The sequence below is a fragment of the Oncorhynchus clarkii genome, chromosome 19, assembly GCF_045791955.1.
Source record: "Oncorhynchus clarkii lewisi isolate Uvic-CL-2024 chromosome 19, UVic_Ocla_1.0, whole genome shotgun sequence".
Taxonomy (NCBI): Eukaryota; Metazoa; Chordata; class Actinopteri; order Salmoniformes; family Salmonidae; genus Oncorhynchus; species Oncorhynchus clarkii.
The window spans coordinates 8,834,762-8,857,290 of NC_092165.1; the positions used below are offsets into that span (position 1 = coordinate 8,834,762).

The 22,529-nt window shown below is 46.1% G+C and overlaps 1 protein-coding gene across 2 annotated transcripts in view; it reads right to left on the reverse strand.

The window, feature by feature from the left end:
• Positions 1 to 3,948: 3,948 nt before the first annotated feature.
• LOC139374118 (CXXC-type zinc finger protein 4) overlaps positions 3,949 to 22,529 on the reverse strand; it is a 30,507-nt gene continuing 11,926 nt past the window's right edge. The window contains exon 3 of one of the 2 annotated variants that reach the window (XM_071115115.1): positions 3,949 to 5,828. In XM_071115115.1, coding sequence (XP_070971216.1) covers positions 5,784 to 5,828 — 45 coding nt within the window. In that variant the 3' untranslated portion in view covers positions 3,949 to 5,783. The remainder of the gene's footprint in view (positions 5,829 to 22,529) is intronic. The other variant, XM_071115116.1, reaches the window with a different exon arrangement.

A 22,529-nucleotide genomic window follows, 5' to 3' on the forward strand; every position in this document is an offset into this window, starting at 1 on the left:
GAACAGGGAGAGCCAATGAGCAGAGAGCAAGCCAAGGAGGTGCTTGCACATTCTTCAGGAAGGGGGTGAAAATATGATTCTCTGCATCCTTCTCAAAACACATTGGAGAAGGTCTGCGCTTCCTCCCTAATTTTCTCCAATGTGTTAGAAGGAGAGGAGAGAGAATGCAAGGAATTGAGGCAAGACTTTTGAGATTCACTCAGCTTCTAAAGAGTCTATTAAATCAAAACAGAATGGGAGCCTTCAGAGGTTAAAACACAACAACATTTCTTCTGACGCTGCATGAGTACACATCAGATTAATTGAATTGATAAAATCATGTTTATTGTGAGCAGCAAATAGTGAACTGAATATGAATTCAATCAATCAATCACACAGCTTGGAAAGAGAACTGAATGGTCTCCCCCCGCAAACATCTGGATATCGGTACTGATTGAACATAGTAGTCACCAACACTGTAGAATCCCTTTGTCAGTTTCGGCCAAACTCTCTCCACCTATGTCTTGTACAGCAACACAGCTACAAATCATTGAAAATGTTAATGCATTTATGTGTGTGGGCTGTAAAACATTCAAGAGTTTTGAGGCCTACAATCAAATGCTCAAAGATTCAGGCAAATGGGTAGGTCTCTCCAAGTGCCTGATTTCAATCACTATGGTAAGCAGGAAATGAACTGGCCTTCGAAAGTCCTACCTGGTACATAAAGGCTTGACCTTCTAAGGTCCTTCCTGTTACACCTGCATACGGGTAGCTGAGTCTTGTCTTGAGGAGACTTCATAACCTCAGACAATATGAGCCCAGGTGATTTTTTTCCTCCCCCCAAAAAACGTTTTGAAGTTCCTTAAAAACACTTCTCACCCTGAAGACTAAACTACAAACTCCTTTCAGAGGGCAGATGTGTTTTCTCTCTCTCTCTCTCCCTCCTCCTCTCCTCCTACCTGCTCTTAAATGTGTACCGGCGGCTCTAGGCCTGTCATATAGCATCAGCGCTCCGCTGATTACTTCCACCTTGTCTCCCTCGTCAGGGAATGATTCTGACACGCACTCACACCCTGCTTTCTCCGCATCAATATGCGTGCGACGGAATAACTGCAGACAGTAAATAAATAATGAAAGAGGAGAGAGAGAGAGAGAGAGAGAGAGAGAGAGAGAGAGAGAGAGGGATAGAGAGGGAGAGAGGGAGGGTGGGAGAAGAGGGAGAGAGAGGGAGAGAGGGAGGGTGGGAGAGAGAGAGGGAGAGAGGGAGGGTGGGTGGGTGGGAGAGAGAGAGAGAGAGGGGGGGTGGGAGAGAGAGAGAGGGAGGGTGGGAGAGAGAGAGAGAGTGGGTGGGAGAGAGAGAGAGGGTGGGTGGGTGGGTGGGAGAGGGTGGGTGGGTGGGTGGGAGAGTGACACATCGAGCTTCCCTCTCTTTTTCTCTCTGTCTCGCTTTCCTCTCCTGTGTGGTGTGACTCACCCAGAGTGGCCAAGTGTTATGTCGTGCACTGGGAAAGGCGCGCGCACGTGTGTGCACTGTGTATACATGAACTATTGCCTCACAGACGGAGTTGGATGTGAGGGTGTAGGTTTGATGGAGAAAGAGACCATTTAGAATACACATTAGGATGAACATAAAACGGATAGAAAACACAGCAGCTGTATACTTTGAAATGAATAGCTAGCTAGGCCCATCCGTGTACATACAGTACATTAGAATGACCACATGACCTGATCAGGAAAAACTCTTGGCCCTAAACCACAGCCTGTAGTGATAAACGCATGTCTGGTCAGATCACGTGATGAGAAAAAACACCTGGCCCTTAAACTAAAACATTATTTTAGATGAGGTGGCAGTTAAAGATGCACTATGCAGAAATCACTATGCCAATTTCTGGTTGCTAAAATTGTAATAGATTGCCTGATTTCAGTTTATGTAAAAAAAAAATGTTTTTAAGTAAGTAGAGTGTAGAGAATCATTGTACCATCTAACTGCTGTTAAATATATTTTCTATAACCAACAATATAGCATTTTCAGCTGTTTGTGGCTGGTGTACAAAACACAAAGGAAAAGATGCAAAAATATAACTTAAGAACGGGAAGCATAGAAATAACGCACATAGAACACTGCTTCTTATACATGCTTTTAATAAGAATGAATGATCTATAAATTACATTTCTATGTGAATTTGGTCAGGTCACCCAAAAAGTGACGTATTGCAGGTTTAAAGGAGGAAAAAACTTGCACCGTCAGGATACAGACGCATCACTTCCGCCCAACTGGAAACTCCATATTTCCCATCAACAACATTCCCATTCCCTGAGCAGCGTTCCAGTATTCATTCATTCCAAGAAAGTGACTGTGCGTTTTCCCTGTGCTAGTCCTGTGTGCCAGGGATAACTCCTTAACGGTGTGAGCATCCCTCCCCTGCAGTCAGAAATCCCTAAAGGGATTACCAGGAGGACCACAAGGACTCCAAATCTCAGTGAAGGGCATGGTTGGGGGTAAGCATCTAATCTCCTGGATGTATTCCCCCTGGAAGATAAAAGGGCATCACCATAGAAATAGAATCCATAGAAAGGGCTTGCAACGTCCACTCATTATGCCATCATGGATTTAAATGGAGAAGCCCGTTCTATATTCCTATGGGCAACTCACTAATTATTACAGTGTACAGTGTAGGTTTGTTGTTTAGGGCTGGTTTCCGAGACACAAATTAAGTTTATAGTCTGGACTAAATTGCCTACTCAATGGAGAATATAATTTCTGAATGCAGGGGAGGGAGGGATGCTCACCCGGTTAAGGACATGTTTTGGGGCCCTAGGTCTAGGTTTCATTTTGATCCGGGAAAACGGACGTTAGAGTTTCCATTCTATGACCCAACCACCCTAATGAAATCCTATGAAGGGGGGATGGAAATTATTTTGAACATTCTAAAACCAGATAGAAAGTATTTAGAAATGATAATCAACCTACATATTTTTAAACACCTGCACTTTTTCTGGCCCGCAAATAGCTTTTGACAAACAAACCGGTCTGGAAAAAATGTGTGGCCCACCCCTGCTGTATAGAGTCCTCCTGGCACAGCCTGTCTCACCAAGTCCCCATCCCTAGCTCCATTCCCATCTCCATCGAGATGAGCGCTGCACACATTTCATGGGAGAATACTCAGCTCATACATCTTCATCCTGTTTACTTTACCTTCCCCCCCCCCCCCCCCCCTTCCCCCCTCCCCTTCCCCCCACACTCTCAGTGCAGGAGGGGGAAAACGGTACCACAGGGGCCTGAGGACTTTAAATCCCAGTTTCCAGACTGATCCAGGAGAGGAGAGGGAGGAGGAGGAGAAGAGGGGGATTAGAGGAAGCCAATCTCTGATATGGTTTAATCTCAGCGGCCGGCGCTCCCGATGCACGTTATTTATCACCTTCCCATCACCGGCGGTGGCGGGGATTTGCCACACAGACGCATCTGCCGCGGAATGCACGCAGAACGATTTCCAATGTAGCTCTCCTCTCTCAGGCCTTTTGCCGCCAGCAGCTCAAGACGCAGGTTACGGTTGCGTGGGTTTCGTTACCGAGGAGGAAAAAGTCGGTCCCGGATGATTTCATCTTCCACCGTCTCCTCAGCGACCCCAGTAATTCACAGCAAACCCGAATGCACCCCTCTATCCCCTCCTCCACTGTCCCCCTCACTACTCTCGCCAACCCCCCCCCAGACCTGGAAATCATTCGGGCTGCACAAGCCATCTCAGGCGCCCCCCTCCCCTCCTCCTTCTACCAGTGTGACAAACCACATGGGATTTCACTAGTTCTTTAAAGCCTGCTGCCTCTGGGAATGACTCTCTTCCACCATGCGACATTTTAGTATTCCGGGGGAGACGTGACTAGGGATGCAACCAATGCCGTTTATATATCCTCTCCTCGTTGTTGTTTGAGTGATGCTTCGCAGCAGCAGCAAATGAGAGAGGAAAAACATTGCAGGTGAATCATAATCCAATATTTAATTGTACAATGTGAGGATAAAAATGTTGCGTTATTCGTTGACATTCAAAATATTTGTTTTTAGTCCTTTTTTTTTATTTTAACACATAAAAGCATCACAACAACAATATACAAATTCTTGTTCATCTTTAAAACCAAAACACATTTACACATGCAACAATAGGGTTTTGAAGACGATGAGTCATTTATTGAATAATTTGTTGTCGTTTTTGGAATGTGTTCACTTCTGGCTTCAGCTCAACAGACATTTGTTGTTATTGTGGTCTCTGCAGGAGAAAGGTATGGAAAGTCCCGTACTTCCAGAATAACTGTAGTCAGACAGATACTCACAGTGAACATATATCAGTTATAATGTATATATAACTGTTGTCAGATATGTAAACTGTACTGTTGACTTAATATCCCATTTGAATAATGTTAATTTAACCTCAGAATTCCTTTACTAGTATTATTAATAAGTCCCTTTTAGACAGCGTGGGGGTAATAACCAGTAACACTTTACTTAGTCTGCAAGTATATATCATAAACCTCATAAGACATTCTAACGGACATTACATGCTTATAACAAGTAATGAAGCATTATACCTGCTAATAACAAGTAATGAAGCATTATACCTGCTTATAAACAAGCAATAAAGCATTATACCTGCCAATAACAAGTAATGAAGCATTATACCTGCTTATAAACAAGCAATAAAGCATTATACCTGCCAATAACAAGTAATGAAGCATTATACCTGCTAATAACAAGTAATGAAGCATTATACCTGCTTATAAACAAGCAATTAAGCATTATACCTGCTTATAAACAAGCAATTAAGCATTATACCTGCTTATAAACAAGTAATAAAGCATTATGCCTGCAGGATATAAGTAATGAGGCATTATACCTGCAGGATTTAAGTATAGTGTTACCTATAAGATGACCTTTGTATTTCAAACAAACACCAGATGATGGTCAGGAGGTGGCAAGACAGTTACATGAAATAGCCAATCATAACACCATCTTTGAAGCGTATCAAAACCGAAGAGAAACAGTCTGGCTCGCAACCACCCCTTTGTGCAGTAACTAACACAACGATGCTCCTTTTTGTTTTCCAATAAAGTACAACTCGCTACACAAGACAATGTGCCCTGTTTCGGTAACGTGCTGGACAAAAACTGAAAGAAACCCCAAATGAAAGCATCTAAAGAATAATGCCGTTCTCTCTGGCATGGTGCGTCACTTATATGATACGTGACATTTACCAAGGAGGACCTTGTAGTTTCCCTCAGTCAGAGGCGCACACACACGCACAGGGAATGCAAGCATTAAACAAAAATGACACATTTTATAAAAAATAATTCAGCTTCAATATAATAATTTGAAAATGGAAATAAAGGGAAAACACAAGCAGAATAATCAACTTTAAAGATTATTGCTCCACGGTTGTGTGTGACGATCACATGATCAATCCCAGCAGCGGCCATCTTTGTTGTTGACGTATTGGTGATGATTGTCCATTGAGTCCTTTACATAAGATTGACTGTAAACTTTACAGCCAAACAACACTGAAACACATTCATATACACCGAAAATAGACATTATGATACTGTCAAAAGGTACAATAATTACACAGGAAAGGAAATTACAGAGTTAAACCAACACCATAATGTTTATCGTTTCATCTTTTTAGAGTTTCTGCCTCCTGGTTTAAAAACTGGGAGGTTGTTTGGGTTCTCTGAACCCCCAGTGCTTCCTGCAGTGATGTCATCAGAGTTCTAACTGGACCTCTGACCGCGTGTTGATGTCACTAAGGTCGGGCGCTCTAAAAGAACCACCGGAATGCCTCGCCATTGTTGACTGGTGTCCTCTGTAGGAGAAACGAAAAGAGCAAAGGCAAACGGTTAGCAACAGTTACCAAGGCGAAAGGAAAAGTGTATCTTTCTTCTTGTGAGCATTTTAAAACCAAGGGGAAAAAATGTGAGTACAGTATACAAGGCCACTGGGACACCAGGAGGCCTACTGTATGTTGTCTGAGGTGGCCCGGATTTCACCTTAGAATCTTTATTTTCTCTCACAAAGAATACTTTGTTTGTAGAAAGACCACAACAGCTGAGCAGTCAAACCACTCACTTCTTCAACCCAGACATACCTTAGTTATCCCCACGTCTAATTTCCTCTAAGAGCGTCCCAAGGTTAAAGACACCTCCAGTACCTACCACCCACCTCCCTAAAAAACACCCACACCCAAATAATCACTACACCATGATGAAATATTCACCACAAAATTCCCATGATGCAACAATGAGGCGTTTAATTACGGGAAGCTCCAGCCGCAGTGAGGGGGAACCAGTGCGTCATTTCAATTTGGGGCCGCGCCAGCCCCACTACACTGGAGTGACAGCCACTTCCTTTTTGGAAACCAACTACCATTTTTAATTCACAACATAAAAAAAGAGTCCCCGGAAATCCCCATAACCAATTAGCTGTTTTTTGTGTGTTTTTTCCCCTCCAGCTCGATGGAAATGGTGGTGTCTGATTGAAACAAAAAATCACTTTACTCTGAGCAGAGAGGAGTGGAAGAGAGAGGAGGGGAAATGTGATATTTCAATATGAATATAATCACTGACTCTTCACAGAGGAGGTGGATGAGTGTCTTAGGGCTAGGTACTCTGATATAACCAAGATGTGGGCTGCATTAACAACAAGTAGCTAGCCAATTCTGGTGCTATGATACAGTATGTCATATAATCCTACGTGGGATGAGCTTAAATATTGGTACGCAAATTATGTATTCATTCAATCACCCGTTGATGCATATAACAAAAGATCCAGCAACATACAATTTATTCAACTTTCCTTCTGTATTTTGTCAACAAAACTGCCATGTGAGATATACCAGGTACACAACTTTATATTACAACATTATATTGCAACATTATATTGCAACAATAAACAAGGATGCAAATGCACATTTTCCCACCACAAAACAGGTGTTTCACTAGAAAGTCACACAGATCGGACCTCAAGAGGGAACATGGGTAGAGATCCAGCACTGTGTTAGTGAACCAGGTGATGGGTTAGCGGCCAAGCATACTGCTAAGCACTTGTGTAACAACAACCAACTAATTGATGTACCAGCGAGTCAGTCAGTGAACCAATGACGCAGAGGGAGGGAGGCTACAATTCTATCAATACGGCCAAACACTAACATCACTGAATACAGGCCTACTCATCCAAATATGGAATTACAACACCCCCCCCCCCCCCCCCCCCCGGATCGCCTGCATCGTAGAACAGCTTCTAATATATTCTGAGAGAAGCTCACGAATACAGTACGTTAGGCCACAGCAACAGAAGGGTTGACGTCGTGTAAACACTAATACTAGAGCAACCGAGGCAATCAGAGGGGGTTACGACGCACAATGGTTTCATCATAACCTCTCTGGTCCGTTATGTCACCTGCCCCTTTCCACTTTACAAAACCCACACAAGCACAGTAATGTCTCAACTAATTAGACGGGAAGCATTCATACATTAAATCGCGAGACACCACTTTCCTACAGTATGAATTCCTACAGTATACAGAGAAAGTAAGCAGTTGTACAATTAGAAAAGACATGTTTCATTCCTACAAATTCCTACAGTATTTAGCTGGCTAATTGAAAAAATGCCACTTTACCACTTTAGTAATGTAGGTTAATTTACAGGCCCAGTTAATGGAGTTTACAGACTACCTCCCCCTCAGTGTAACCGTCAGCCAACCAGGAAAGCATTTAAAGTACATCTTATGGCAACATTATTCAATTAGTAAGGTTCAACACAACCATGGATTCATTTATTCAATTAACACACTTTTTTTAGATGTTTTTTCCTCTGCTCTTTGGTTGAGTGCTCTGTTTACCATTATTTCAAGTGGGCTAAAACGCAGGATAACCCCACACTTACAGGAACCTATTCCCCCACATCTACTTCCCACCTGTACTGGCAGGCTAACGCTACTGTCGCCTGTTGGCGATACAAAAAGGCGAAATGAAATACTGGAGATCACAACATGGAAATGACTGAATGTCCTCAAAGCTTCTCCTCTGGTTGGAATAGAGGTGGGAATGAAAGATGGGACACAGCAGAATCCAGGAGAATGGAACCCGGTCCAGACGCAGGTAACAGAGAGTTAGCCAACATCATAACGTGTCATGCCTTAACAAATACTGAAGTAACATACTGAAAGAGAATATAGCAAGGCTGTGAAGGTTCCGAACACATGGTTCCCACAAACGTCTCAAACTATCTATGAATGAAGGCGAGTGTCAGAATTATGTCGGCTAATACAAACTGAAAGAGTGAAAATGTGTGTGAAATTTGGAGTGAAACGTGGAGAAAGGGAGACAGAGATTCTTGGCAACAGAGAGAGCTACAGAGCTGAAGCAGACTGCTAGCGTGTGAGCGAGAGAGAGAGAGAGAGAGAGGAAGAGAGAGAGAGAGAGAGAGAGAGAGCTACAGAGCTGAAGCAGACAGCTAGCGTGTGAGTGAGAGAGAGAGAGAGAGAGAGAGAGAGAGAGAGAGAAAGAGAGAGAGAGAGGAGTGGGAGAGGAGCCTAAAAGTAATCCGCAGTACGAGACGCATTTCCATGTTCACACGTAATTAAGAAGCGGCCCAGCCATGGGAAAGAACCTCCACCAGGAGCAGATCCTTGAAATTAAACCCCAAAATAAGAATGTGAAAGAAATAGATGGGAGTGCCGCAATGTGTTAGTCCAATAACCAGGATCTACATTCTAAGAGCAAGAAAAAACAATAAGCAACATGGAACCCTGTGCTGAAGCTCACTCCACCACCACACTCCTAAAACATGATACTTTACCAGAGGGCATTTGACATGACAGAGCCATGCCAAACCATGCTGTACTGAGCTAGCCGGGTTACACATCCACCAAAGTCGCTTGAACCATGCTACATTTTTTTTTTTTAAAGGACACTGCTAAAATAAATAATGGAGCCGACACAGTTTGCTTTGAGTGTGCAAAAAGGTATAAGCTTCGCTAGTCCAGAAACATGACAGTTTGTTAGGTAGAAGACTGAGGCAGTGAGAGAAAGGAGGGTAAGGGGATGATGTTTATGTTGATCCATACATTCGGTCATTGATCAGTCCCTGGATGGAAGTGAGATGCTCCACTCTCCACAATAATGACCCTGATGTGGGCGCTCGCCATGTCTCCGTTTTGTTAAGTCCTGCGCTATCGATCTATTTGGCGGTGGGGACTCTTGAGTGCTGCTTGCATTGTGTGTCTGAGACAGAGTATGTGTGTTCTCAGATTCCCTCGTTCTCCCAGGTCCCTTGCCTTGGCTCACTGCAGTGACCAGGCACAAAGGCAGCTCAATTAGCACAGCTCCACGTCTCCTCGCTCCCCTGCCTGCCTCCGCAGCATCCCATCGAAATCACTCCATCAACCCACCGCCAGAGAGAAAGGAGGCAGAGAGAGAGGGGGGGGGGGGGGGAGTAGATAAATGGAGAAGAAAAATAAGATGAGGGAGGGAGAGAAAGAGATGGAGAAACGAAACAGAATGACACAGCGTGTGAGAGCAGAGAGAGAGCAGAGTAGAGAGAAAGGGAAAAGGAGGGTGAGGAGGGCTGATAGTGTTTCTCCCCTGTCCCCGGCGTAACACTGAGGTTTCACCTCATATCAAGCCAGGGTAACGCAGCGGCTCAGCCTCACGTCAACACCACTGGAACTCTGAGGCCGCCAGAGGAGCATAACTACCCAGCTACAATAACACACAGGTAAGGAACACAACGTGAGCCACTACTGGGTTGGACTTTAACCGAGTGAAGAGATTCACAACTCCCCTGAAAAATACAAATGACTCCAAACCCCCAAACTGGAAAGGCCCTGACATTTAAAGCAGAGCCACAGAGTTCAGGTAAATATCTTTAAAAAGGGACATGGGGGAGACAGGAAGTCAGAGTTCACACGGACTGGGATGTGTTCCGGGTTGCCCCAGAATAACATTGAGTTCACAAGGAAGTGTCTAGGGGATGTTGTTCCCATTGTGACTATTAAAACCTACCCTAACCAGAAACCGTGGACAGATTCGTGCAAAGCTGAAAGCGTGAACCACCACATTTAACCACGTCAAGGTGACTGGGACGATGGCCAAGTACAAACAGTCCAGTTATGCCCTCCATAAGGCAAATCAGACAAGCAAAACGACAGGAAAAGTGAAGTCGAAGTGAGACAAAGAGACAAAGTGAAGTCGCAATTCAACGGCACAGACACAAGACGTATGTGGCAGGGACTCCAGACAATCACGGATTAGAAAGGGAAAACCAGCCACGTCGCAGACACCGACGTCTTGCTCCCAGACAAGCTAAACACCTTCACCCGCTTCAAGGAAAACAGTGCCACCGATGTCTTGCTCCCAGACAGACTAAACACCTTCACCCGCTTCAAGGAAAACAGTGCCACCGACGTCTTGCTCCCAGACAAGCTAAACACCTTCACCCGCTTCAAGGAAAACAGTGCCACCGATGTCTTGCTCCCAGACAGACTAAACACCTTCACCCGCTTCAAGGAAAACAGTGCCACCGACGTCTTGCTCCCAGACAAGCTAAACACCTTCACCCGCTTCAAGGAAAACAGTGCCACCGACGCGGGTCACGGCCACTCCTGAGGATTGTGAGCTCTCCATCTCAATGGCTGATGTGAGTAAGACGTGTAAGCGTGTTAACCCTCGCAAGGCTGCCGTCCCAAACGGCATCCCTAGCCGCGTCCTCAGAGCATGCGCAGACCAGCTGGCTGGAGTGTTCACGAACATATTCAATATCTCCCTATCCCAGTCGGTTGTTCCCACTTGCTTCAAGGATGTCCACCATTGTTCCTGTACCCAGGAAAGCAAAGGTAACTGAACTAAATGACTATTGCCCCGTAGCACTCACTTCTGTCATCCTGAAGTGCTTTGAGAGACTAGTTAAGGATCATATCACCTCGACCTTACCTGACACCCTAGACCCACTGCAATTTGCATACCGCACCAATAGATCCATGGATGACGCAATCACCACCGCACTGCACACTGCCCTATCCCATCTGGACAAGAGGAATACCTATGGAAGAATGCTGTTCATTGACTACAGCTCAACCTTCAACACCATAGTACCGTCCAAGCTCATCATTGCATTTTGGGCCCTGGGTCTGAACCCCGCCCTCTGCAACTGGGTCCTGGACTTCCTGACAGGCCGTCCCCAGGTGGTGAAGGTAAACAACAACTCCACTGATCCTCAACACAGGGGACCCCCAGGGTGCGTGCTCAGCCCCCTCCTGTACTCCTGGTTTACACATGACTGCGTGGCCATGCATGTCTCCAACTCAATCATCAAGTTTGCAGAGGATACAACAGTGGTAGGCCTGACTACTAACAACAACAAAGAGACAGCCTACAGGGAGGAGGTGAGGGCCTCCCCCTCAACAAAGCGAAGGAGCTGATCATGGACTTCACGAGGCTAAAGAAATTTGGCTTGGCACCTAAGACCCTCAAACTTTTACAGATGCACCACTGAGAGCACTCTGTCGGGCTGTATCACCACGTGGTAGAGCAACTGCACCGTCCGCAACCACAGGGCTCTACAGAGAGCGGCGTTGTCAGCCCAACGCATCACCGGGGGCACACTGCCTGCCCTCCAGGACATCTACAGCACTCGGTGTGTCACAGGAAGGCCAAGATGATCATCAAGGAACTCCGCCACCCGAGTCACGGCCTGTTTACCCCGCTACCATCCAGAAGGCAAGGTCAATACAGGTTCATTAAAGCTGGGACAAAGAGACTGGAAAAAACAGCTTTCATCTCAAGGCCATCAGACTGTTAAATTGTCAACACTAGCCGGCCTCTGCCCAGTACATTACCCTGTACAATACCCTGTACAATACCCGCGACCAAGTCGTTCTTTCTTTGTTCCGCTGCCATGCTCCGTGGCAACGTTCTTATCTCCTGCTTGCTGCTAACCAGCTACACAGTCACGACATCTGCAGCCAGAATAACAGCAAAGTAGCTGTTTTCTATTGACATTCATTTGGATACATCCATAACAATAAGCTGATAATGCCTGATTTTGCCTGGTAGAGCTAGAAAAGCTTGCCTTCTCGTCAGAACACTCGTCAACTCTGTTAATTACGAGGAGACCGTATTGGATATCAAAGACTACGGTAAAAGCTAGCTAAATATTTGTTGGTAGCAAACTTGCCAATATGACAATCAAATTCAAAAAGATCAGTTGCTGAAAACAGCTGGTGAAAATAGAAACATGTGGGAGGATTTGACAGTTTTAGTGGCGGAGAGGACCGGACAAGTGAATTAATGTTCATCACTCACCACGTTAGGACATCAGATGCTCCAAAAAAATGTGTCTCTAAAAACAAATCAATACTAGCTAACTTTTTTCCTCGTTGGACCTGCGTTTACAATGTGGTTTTGTGTAGTTGTTGGTTTAGCTTTCTGTGACTTTGTAGCGAGTATGGTCTGAATGTGTAAGCGCATATTGCATCTTGATTTCAAGGTGTCCTGTTATCTGGTTTTAATGTCCATACTAGAATACCCTTCTAGACAATCAGAAACAAGTATTCAGCAATGCTGTGGTATAAATATATGTATACTCCGGACTCTTCCTAATATTTATTTATTTCTAAATTCCATTATTTTACTTTTTAATATGTGTATTGTTAGATATTATTGCACTGTTGGAGCTAGGAACACAAGCATTTCACTAAACCTGCAATAAAATTAGCTAAATATATGTATGTGACCAAAAAAAATAGATGTGCACTAGTCTGGCCTCCTCTCCTAGAAGGATACAGTGAGGTCCTGACGACAGCTGATGCTGATTGACCATGGCAGTGTAGTTAATGGTGGGAGTCTGGCGTGTCCTGATGGAGGAGGAGGGGAGGAGGGGTGAGAGGAGGAGGGTTGAAAAAGGGATGAGAGTTGAAATGGGGAGGAGGGGGGTGAGAGGTAGAGGGGGGGGGGGGTGAGAGGTAGAGGGGGAGGAGAAAGGTGGGATGAGGAGGAGAGGGCTGCTGACTCATAATCAACCCCCCTGATCTGATAGTCTGTCAGGGCTGTTGTGATAACACACACCAGATAGCACCCAAACACATCCCTCCTCCCTTTCTCTTTCTCACATTCACAGTCTAATGCGCACACACACACACACACACACACACACACCCCCGGCAGGCAGGCGTCACACAGAGCAGAGTGTAGCATTGGTAGGGTCCAGAGATAAACCACTCAAGACGATGAGGACGATAATGGGCCACGCCGCAGCACCTCAAATTCAATCAACGCCCGCACGTCAATGTGAATGAGCGTAAAAGTGAAATATGCTCGCCGGCGTGGGCTAAAAGACGCCACCCAGGGCCGGGCTTGAAACAACAACATCTAGGAGAGACGAACAGAGGGGGAAAAAAGGAGAGAGAAAATGAAAATACTGTCTCTTCCGTCTCTCCCGCCCTCCCGCTCTCTCTACACGGCTCAGCAGCGACGGCTGCTTCCAGGAGGAAGAGTCCCACTGGCATTCAGAGCAGCCCTACTTTAACCACAGACTGTGAATAAATTACCCTTTTGAACTTGGGGTGATTGCAAATGTGCCCTGGTTCCCTTGAGACATGTCTGGCACTAACCTTCTCTTACAATCTCCCCTTCCCTTCCCCAAACACACACACACACACACACACACTCTTCCCCACCGCTACGGTCATGAAACTTAATTCAGCCGTAATTACGCCAGACCATTTCTGAGCAGTACTAACTCCCTGCTCGGCCACACACTCTCTCTTTATGCTTCTGACTGAACAGAATATTCAAGGAACTTTACTACTTTCTCTCCCTCCCTCTCGCTCAAAGAAAAAGAAACTGCGCTAGGGATGAAAAAAAAGAGTCTGGGAAAAATGTGTGAAGCGTCTGAAAAATCAGAGCAGAGGGAGAGAGACAGACAGACAGAGAGAGACAGACAGACAGAGACACAGAGACAGACAGAGACAGAAGCTTCTCAGGAGACACACATAGTTCATTGTCACTGGGCAGACCTCCTTCCCCTCCACACTCTCACCAGGGGAGGCTGAACTGAAGTGAATAGCAGTCTGGGGAGAGTGGTGTTCTTCTCGACTGCCTGATGTGCTCTGCTCCAGAACGCCTCATTATAACACACCGCCCCCATCCATACGTTACCCTGACACAGCCATTATTTATTAACGGCTAGACTGACTGGGAACCAGGCCACCTTCCAACAACTGCTGCAATCCTTTGGAGGAGTCAATCCTGACAGCCCTGGTGTTCTGCTAATAAAATACAACACACACAAAGCTATAGATACACACGTGAGGACACAAACACACACGCACCCGCTCGTTGACACTAGGCTAGCAGTCTCTCCCAACGCGCTGCCTCTCAACTGTAATTAAAAACACATTCCACACGCCGTAACAACTGCAACCCAAACTGAAACTCAAGTACAAGCGAAGGTCAAACAATTTGGTTATTTTTTTCCGCCCCAAAGTTCCCGCTGCCACAAAGCCCAGCAACGCCACGTCAAGGCAAAGCAGGCTGCTACTGTCTAGATAGGCCCCTTCATCATGTCGGAACATCTTGAAATTAAACGGTTAAGAGGAGAAGAAAAAAATCACCTTGATGAATTTCTTTACGCTCTTAAGTGGAGGCAGACAAAGGTAAAGAGGAAGGATGTGGGGGAAAAGAAACTCAAGCTGTCAGAACCAACCAAAGTGTAGCCTAGGTAGGAGAGAGAGCCAGTCACAGATTCTGGGCCGCTCTCCACGGCTGTGTTCCAAATGGCAACCTATTCTCTATACAGTACATCGCTTTTGAACAGGGCCAATTGGCCTCCAGTCAAAAGTAACGCACCAAGTAGGGAATAAGGTGCATTTGGGACACAGCCCAGTTCTCCCTGCCTGGAAGAAGTTTCAGCAGCGATGCAGTCAGCCTTAACTGATGGGTTATATACTGCCTGTCACGTCCTTCTGAGGGAATATTGGGGCGTTGCAGAGACTCACACCTGGAAGGTACGGCAATCCATCACCACCTGCACTCTAAGAGGTGTGTGTGTGTGTTTACGTAAGTGCTTGAGATCTCATCGATGCTTCTAGCCAATATTCCAGCCACCCAACGCCTGCTTATAATCCTACTCCTCATCCATCCAAGACCGCCATCACGGACAGACCACTCACCTACACGCCATTGCTCCACTCCCAACACACACACACACAACCTCGGCCGCCTTCCCTGCATCAAACGTCAGCCATAACGCAAACACCCCCCTTCTACATCTATCTTCAACCAGAGAGAATATTACCTACGCAACGATAACCATCAAAAAATGTTGGGGTGGTCTGTTAGCACTGCTGGAGATAAGTTAAATGGGGAGGGGGGGGGTGGTCTGTTAGCACTGCTGGAGATAAGTTAAATGGGGAGGGGGGGGGGGGTCTGTTAGCACTGCTGGAGATAAGTTAAATGGGGAGGGGGGGGTGGTCTGTTAGCACTGCTGGAGATAAGTTAAATGGGGAGGGGGGGGGTGGTCTGTTAGCACTGCTGGAGATAAGTTAAATGGGGAGGGGGGGGGGGTCTGTTAGCACTGCTGGAGATAAGTTAAATGGGGAGGGGGGGGGTGGTCTGTTAGCACTGCTGGAGATAAGTTAAATGGGGAGGGGGGGGGGTGGTCTGTTAGCACTGCTGGAGATAAGTTAAATGGGGAGGGGGGGGGGGGGTCTGTTAGCACTGCTGGAGATAAGTTAAATGGGGAGGGGGGGGGTGGTCTGTTAGCACTGCTGGAGATAAGTTAAATGGGGAGGGGGGGGGTGGTCTGTTAGCACTGCTGGAGATAAGTTAAATGGGGAGGGGGGGGTGGTCTGTTAGCACTGCTGGAGATAAGTTAAATGGGGAGGGGGGGGGTGGTCTGTTAGCACTGCTGGAGATAAGTTAAATGGGGAGGGGGGGGGTGGTCTGTTAGCACTGCTGGAGATAAGTTAAATGGGGAGGGGGGGGGGGGGGTCTGTTAGCACTGCTGGAGATAAGTTAAATGGGGAGGGGGGGGGTGGTCTGTTAGCACTGCTGGAGATAAGTTAAATGGGGAGGGGGGGGGTGGTCTGTTAGCACTGCTGGAGATAAGTTAAATGGGGAGGGGGGGGGTGGTCTGTTAGCACTGCTGGAGATAAGTTAAATGGGGGGGGGGGGGGGTGGTCTGTTAGCACTGCTGGAGATAAGTTAAATGGGGAGGGGGGGGGTGGTCTGTTAGCACTGCTGGAGATAAGTTAAATGGGGAGGGGGGGGTGGTCTGTTAGCACTGCTGGAGATAAGTTAAATGGGGAGGGGGGGGGTGGTCTGTTAGCACTGCTGGAGATAAGTTAAATGGGGAGGGGGGGGTGGTCTGTTAGCACTGCTGGAGATAAGTTAAATGGGGAGGGGGGGGGGGGGGGTCTGTTAGCACTGCTGGAGATAAGTTAAATGGGGAGGGGGGGGGTGGTCTGTTAGCACTGCTGGAGATAAGTTAAATGGGGAGGGGGGGGGTGGTCTGTTAGCACTGCTGGAGATAAGTTAAATGGGGAGGGGGGGGGTGGTCTGTTAGCACTGCTGGAGATAAGTTAAATGGGGAGGGGGGGGGGTGGTCTGTTAGCACTGCTGGAGATAAGTTAAATGGGGAGGGGGGGGGTGGTCTGTTAGCACTGCTGGAGATAAGTTAAATGGGGAGGGGGGGGGTGGTCTGTTAGCACTGCTGGAGATAAGTTAAATGGGGAGGGGGGGGGTGGTCTGTTAGCACTGCTGGAGATAAGTTAAATGGGGAGGGGGGGGGTGGTCTGTTAGCACTGCTGGAGATAAGTTAAATGGGGAGTGGGGGGGGGGTCTGTTAGCACTGCTGGAGATAAGTTAAATGGGGAGGGGGGGGGTGGTCTGTTAGCACTGCTGGAGATAAGTTAAATGGGGAGGGGGGGGGGGGGTCTGTTAGCACTGCTGGAGATAAGTTAAATGGGGAGGGGGGGGGTGGTCTGTTAGCACTGCTGGAGATAAGTTAAATGGGGAGGGGGGGGGTGGTCTGTTAGCACTGCTGGAGATAAGTTAAATGGGGAGGGGGGGGGTGGTCTGTTAGCACTGCTGGAGATAAGTTAAATGGGGAGGGGGGGGGGTGGTCTGTTAGCACTGCTGGAGATAAGTTAAATGGGGAGGGGGGGGTGGTCTGTTAGCACTGCTGGAGATAAGTTAAATGGGGAGGGGGGGGGTGGTCTGTTAGCACTGCTGGAGATAAGTTAAATGGGGAGGGGGGGGGGGGTCTGTTAGCACTGCTGGAGATAAGTTAAATGGGGAGGGGGGGGGTGGTCTGTTAGCACTGCTGGAGATAAGTTAAATGGGGAGGGGGGGGTGGTCTGTTAGCACTGCTGGAGATAAGTTAAATGGGGAGGGGGGGGGTGGTCTGTTAGCACTGCTGGAGATAAGTTAAATGGGGAGGGGGGGGGTGGTCTGTTAGCACTGCTGGAGATAAGTTAAATGGGGAGGGGGGGGGTGGTCTGTTAGCACTGCTGGAGATAAGTTAAATGGGGAGGGGGGGGGTGGTCTGTTAGCACTGCTGGAGATAAGTTAAATGGGGAGGGGGGGGGCTGGGAGCTGAGACGTAGCAAAGGGAATAAACCATTTGCGCTGAGATGAAATCCTCCTCTTCCTCTCCAGTATCAGATGCATCACTCTTCCTCGTGGATTAGCAGTATGGTTTGTGGCCGAGCTCGTTTGCTCCACTACACTAGATACACGCGTTCACAGTGCAACAGATGAACTAGTTTTAGCCAGAACAGCTGTGCAGCAGCAATAGTCACAGTGCAACAGATGAACTAGTTTTAGCCAGAACGGCTGTGCAGCAGCAATAGTCACAGTGCAACAGATGAACTAGTTTTAGCCAGAACGGCTGTGCAGCAGCAATAGTCACAGTGCAACAGATGAACTAGTTTTAGCCAGAACGGCTGTGCAGCAGCAATAGTCACAGTGCAGCAGCAATATTCATTCTGGCATGTTTATCAAACACAGTTAGGCTTTTACTCATAAATCTATGAATCATACCAAAATAATGCTCTAACATGTAATTTAACAAAACCACAATGACTAATCCTATATTATAAACTGGGCAGTTCGAGCCCTGATTGCTGATTGGCTGACAGCCATGGTATATCACGGGTATGACAAAACATTTATTTTTACTGCTCTAATTATGTTAGTGACCAGTTTATTATAGCAATAAGTCACCTTGGGGGTTTGTTGGTGCATGACCAATATACCACGGCTAAGGTCTGTATCCAGGCACTCAGCGTTGCGTCGTGCATAAGAACAGTCCTTAGCCGTGGTAAATTGGCCATATACCACACCCCCTTGGGCCTTATTGCTTAAATAACAGTCTTAATTCTAAGAGTTGCATGTTTCTGCTAACCCATCTACTAGTAAGGGCATAAGGGCAGTAAAAGCCTTGTCGAGTGCAGCCCAGCTATGGGAATGAAAAAGTCGGGCCAATCCTATAGATGAACCCTTCTCTTTTCAGTAGCCATGAGTCCTAGGCCTATCAGTACAGAGAGCCATCAGGATATCAACCCCCACATTTCCTCAACACCCATGATGACTAAGTGTAGCAATACAACTGTAAAGATCAGTCAGATAGATAGATCACCCGAGTAACAAAAGCCTTTTAAGATCTTTATTTCAACAAAAAAAAAAAAACTCATAAAATGGTAAATAAATATTAACAGGTCATGAATATTTAAACAATTAAAAGCGCTTGAACTTGAAGCAGTTGAGATGTAAATCCTCCAGCCAGGTCTTAAAATGGCTGCAGACAGTACAGGTGGTGAACACACACACTGTTAAGTAACGTTGTACTTCTATAATGATCCTGTAAGTGCTATAACCAAATCGCTATAGGACACCTTTAACAAGCTTTATGAGAGAAGTGTCTCATAAATGTCATTGAAATGACTTTAGCCTCTTATTAAGCAGCTGATAAAGACGATTACATGGTTTTTCAATGCAAAGCGAGACATATTAAATAACATAATAATAAATGACAGGAATGCAAAGTGTCAAACTATTCCATTGGCCCTTGAATAGGCCTTTCCCAAAGCAGCATGTACAGGAAGCAAAACGTTGGAATAAAGCTGTTACTTTCACCTGAGCCAGATCTTTCTTCCACACCATCTGTCTTCCAATGAGAACGCACGACAGACACCACCTCAAAAAGACATCAACCAACCAATCAAACCTCGTCTCAATCCGCAACACTGCACTAATACGAGCAGACAGAGAACCTAAGTTACCCAAGTCACTTCTCTAATAGTGTAACAGTGGGTTAAATGTGCCCTGGCGTGCACCGGGCGAGCGCGCACGTCCCACGCTCCAACTGATCATGCATCCTCGGAGCAAATCAAGCTAAGTGTGTTGCGGATGTTTCGTGAGTAATGAGGAATTTGGGAGGTTTTTGCTGACTGCTCGATACGGAGTGGAGGGGCGGGGGTGTATGTTGGCATTCTTAAGAGAGCTGGTGCTCGGGGGAGGGGGGGGGGTCACAGGAGAGGGATTGAGAGAGAGCGAGAGAACAGATAAAAAGAGATTGTGAGAAGGAAGAGAGTATGGGAAATGGAAGGGGAGAGACAGAGCGGGGGAGAGAGAGAGAGAGAGAGAGAGGAGGAGGGCAATTAGCATAGATGCAATACTGGCGCAGTCCTCCGACTTGATATTTGACCTTCTGCGAGAGCCTTGCCAAATATCGCCCTGAGAGACCCAGACAACCATATGGCAAAGTGCCGCCGGAGGCCCTGCTCAGTTTGACTCTCCTGGGCCACCGTATGCTAATGTGGGGGAACGTAATTACACTACAGTATTCCTATAGGAGCTGTACTTTACGTCTCTATAGTAGCAGATTTACACTGAGATAGCCATTGGGACTAATTTCATCTTGGGGGACGAGTGGAGTGGAAATGTACAGTTTTATCCAGTTTAGCATTGGGCTGGCAATGGGATGGAGGTGGAACCATTACGTTAGAATGACAAGAACAGACATTCCCAGTCAAATTGACAAGGTCTAAAGGGGTTTTTACCATTCTAGGGATTCTATTTCTATCAAGTGACCCAGTAAGAGTAAAACCTGGTCTAAACATGGAAAGGTAGTCCTATTGTTTGTGCTATATATTTCACAGTATCGCTCTACTGTCAATGCTATAGTCAGTCACACTTCACTGCCATAATGTGTGTTAACGTTCGTAATATCAAAATAGGTATTATTTCGAATGAAAATAGCCTAGTGTAAAATTAAACACCCACAGTCCAACATTGATGACCAATGTATTGAGCTGTATCAACCTAGAAACACAACTCGTCATCAAAATCCAGTACAACGAAGGGACAGAAACCTTTGAAAGCAGGATTTGTACATATTTGATTCATTTTTTAGTCTGAAGAATGTATTATTTTGAGCCCTGTAAAGAAACTAATTCAATATAAAAAGTACTCGCTATTCAGCCTCTCTGACAAAGAACGAACGGATCAAACTGCTCCCACTGTTTAAAAAAGGCTCTCACCGTCTGTGATATATTACAAAGATATTTAGGTTCAAATTAAAAAAGTCCTTGTTGCTCTCGAACGCTGCTCAGACAACCACCCCCATTTATCACGGCTGGTAAATCCCAACACATAGAGTCAGAGGGGGCTGACCTACTACAGAGGGGCTGGGGGGGGGGGGGGGGGTTGGCCCCTGGGTCAGTCAGATCTTTACGTCTGCAGCTCCACAGCAGATAAGATCTGGCTGTGTTCAGTAGGGAGAAAACATTTGGAAGTGGGGAGGTGCTAGTCTGGAATTCTCCAATAAGAAACTCAATATGTTTGTTTCACAGACCAAAACATTTCTAATACTTTGTACCCTACAGGACTCCATTTAAATTAGCCTCACCTAATTCCACTTGTGAAACTAGCAGTCCGGCCAAGCCTTTCCGCAGAGAGCTAGCCAACACTCCACTGGGAGAAAACCCTATCTGGGGTACTTTGGAGCGACAGAGGTTTCCAGAAAACAAAAGGAAGACAGAGAGAGAGGGTGAGGTCAGTGGCGTTCTAAACTGGGAAAAACAGACAGACAGAGAGAGAGAAAGCAAACAGGGGGAGGTTAGATGGGAAGGAAACCGAAAACCAAACTACGGGACACACGTCAAGTGTGCAGGCGCAGGGTACCTGAGGGGTCTGGAGTATAGGAAACTTCCAGCCCTTTGAACAAGCGGTGTCAGTGAGCGCCTGTTGGCGTGGCGACCAGAAGAAGCCATGTGTGGCTGGTGGAAAGAGGGCCTAAGGGAGGCAACATATTGCCAGCTCCTCTGAAATGTTAAATCAAAATGCAAAGTAGGAGAGCTGAGCTGAGCGAGTGTGTGTGTGTGTGTGTGTGTTGAGTGAGAGCAGCTCTCCACAGATTCTCGACAGCATCCAGAAGAGGAGGACTGGCGCCAACATACAGGTCTGTACTAGGGGGGGGGGGGGGGGCTAAATTAGGAGGCAGGGATATTTATGGAGAAATCTACATATTATAAAGTATACCGCATCACAAACAGTACAGTTTTAGTTGTGAAAACCCTGATGAAGGCTATGGGCAGACAGTCATCAATAAAGGACTGCAGAATAGCCTCTTCACTGTAGTTGAGATGTGAATTATACTGTACAGGTACTGTAGCACCACACAGAGATGAGTAATATTCAGGGAAAATTAACCAATTAAAATTAGACAATTAAAAAAAGCCCAAAAATTTGATATCCATTACCTGTCAATGAACTATTACCACTAGTTAGCAGACACTATGACCATTCAAAAGCGGCAACAACATTTGACCTAACAAGCATTAACACATTCCCGGGGGCCAAAGACGTGGATGTTGATTATGGCAGCCCCCTGCACCTCTCTGATTCAGAGGGGTTGGGTTAAATGCGGAAGACATATTTTAGTTGAATACATGCAGTTGGACAACCGACTAGATATCCCTCTTTCCCACGCTAAGTCACTATTAGTATAGCCCATGGCTAATTAACACACAATTATTCAGTATGTTTCATTATTTAATAGTATAGTAATAGTATTGATACATGATCAAATTTAAGACTGAAACCAGAAGACATTTAGACAGTAGATTACAGTATAGACCAGGGTTACTCAATTCTGACCCTACGAGATCCTGAACCTGCAGGTTCTCTGTTCTACCTGATAATTAATTGCACCCACCTGGCGTCCCAGGTCTAAATCAGTCCCTGATTAGAGAGGAACAATGAACAAAAACTTAGTGGAACTGGCTTCGAGGTCCAGAGTTGAGACTAGAGACTAAAAATATTAAAAAACATTGAACTATATAGATTAGAGGTCGACCGGTTTAATCGGAATGGCCGATTAATTAAGGCCGATTTTCAAGTTTTCATAACAATCGGAAATCTGTAAAAAAAATACACCTTTATTTAATCTTTATTTAACTAGGCAAGTCAGTTAAGAAAACATTCTTATTTTCAATGACGGCCTA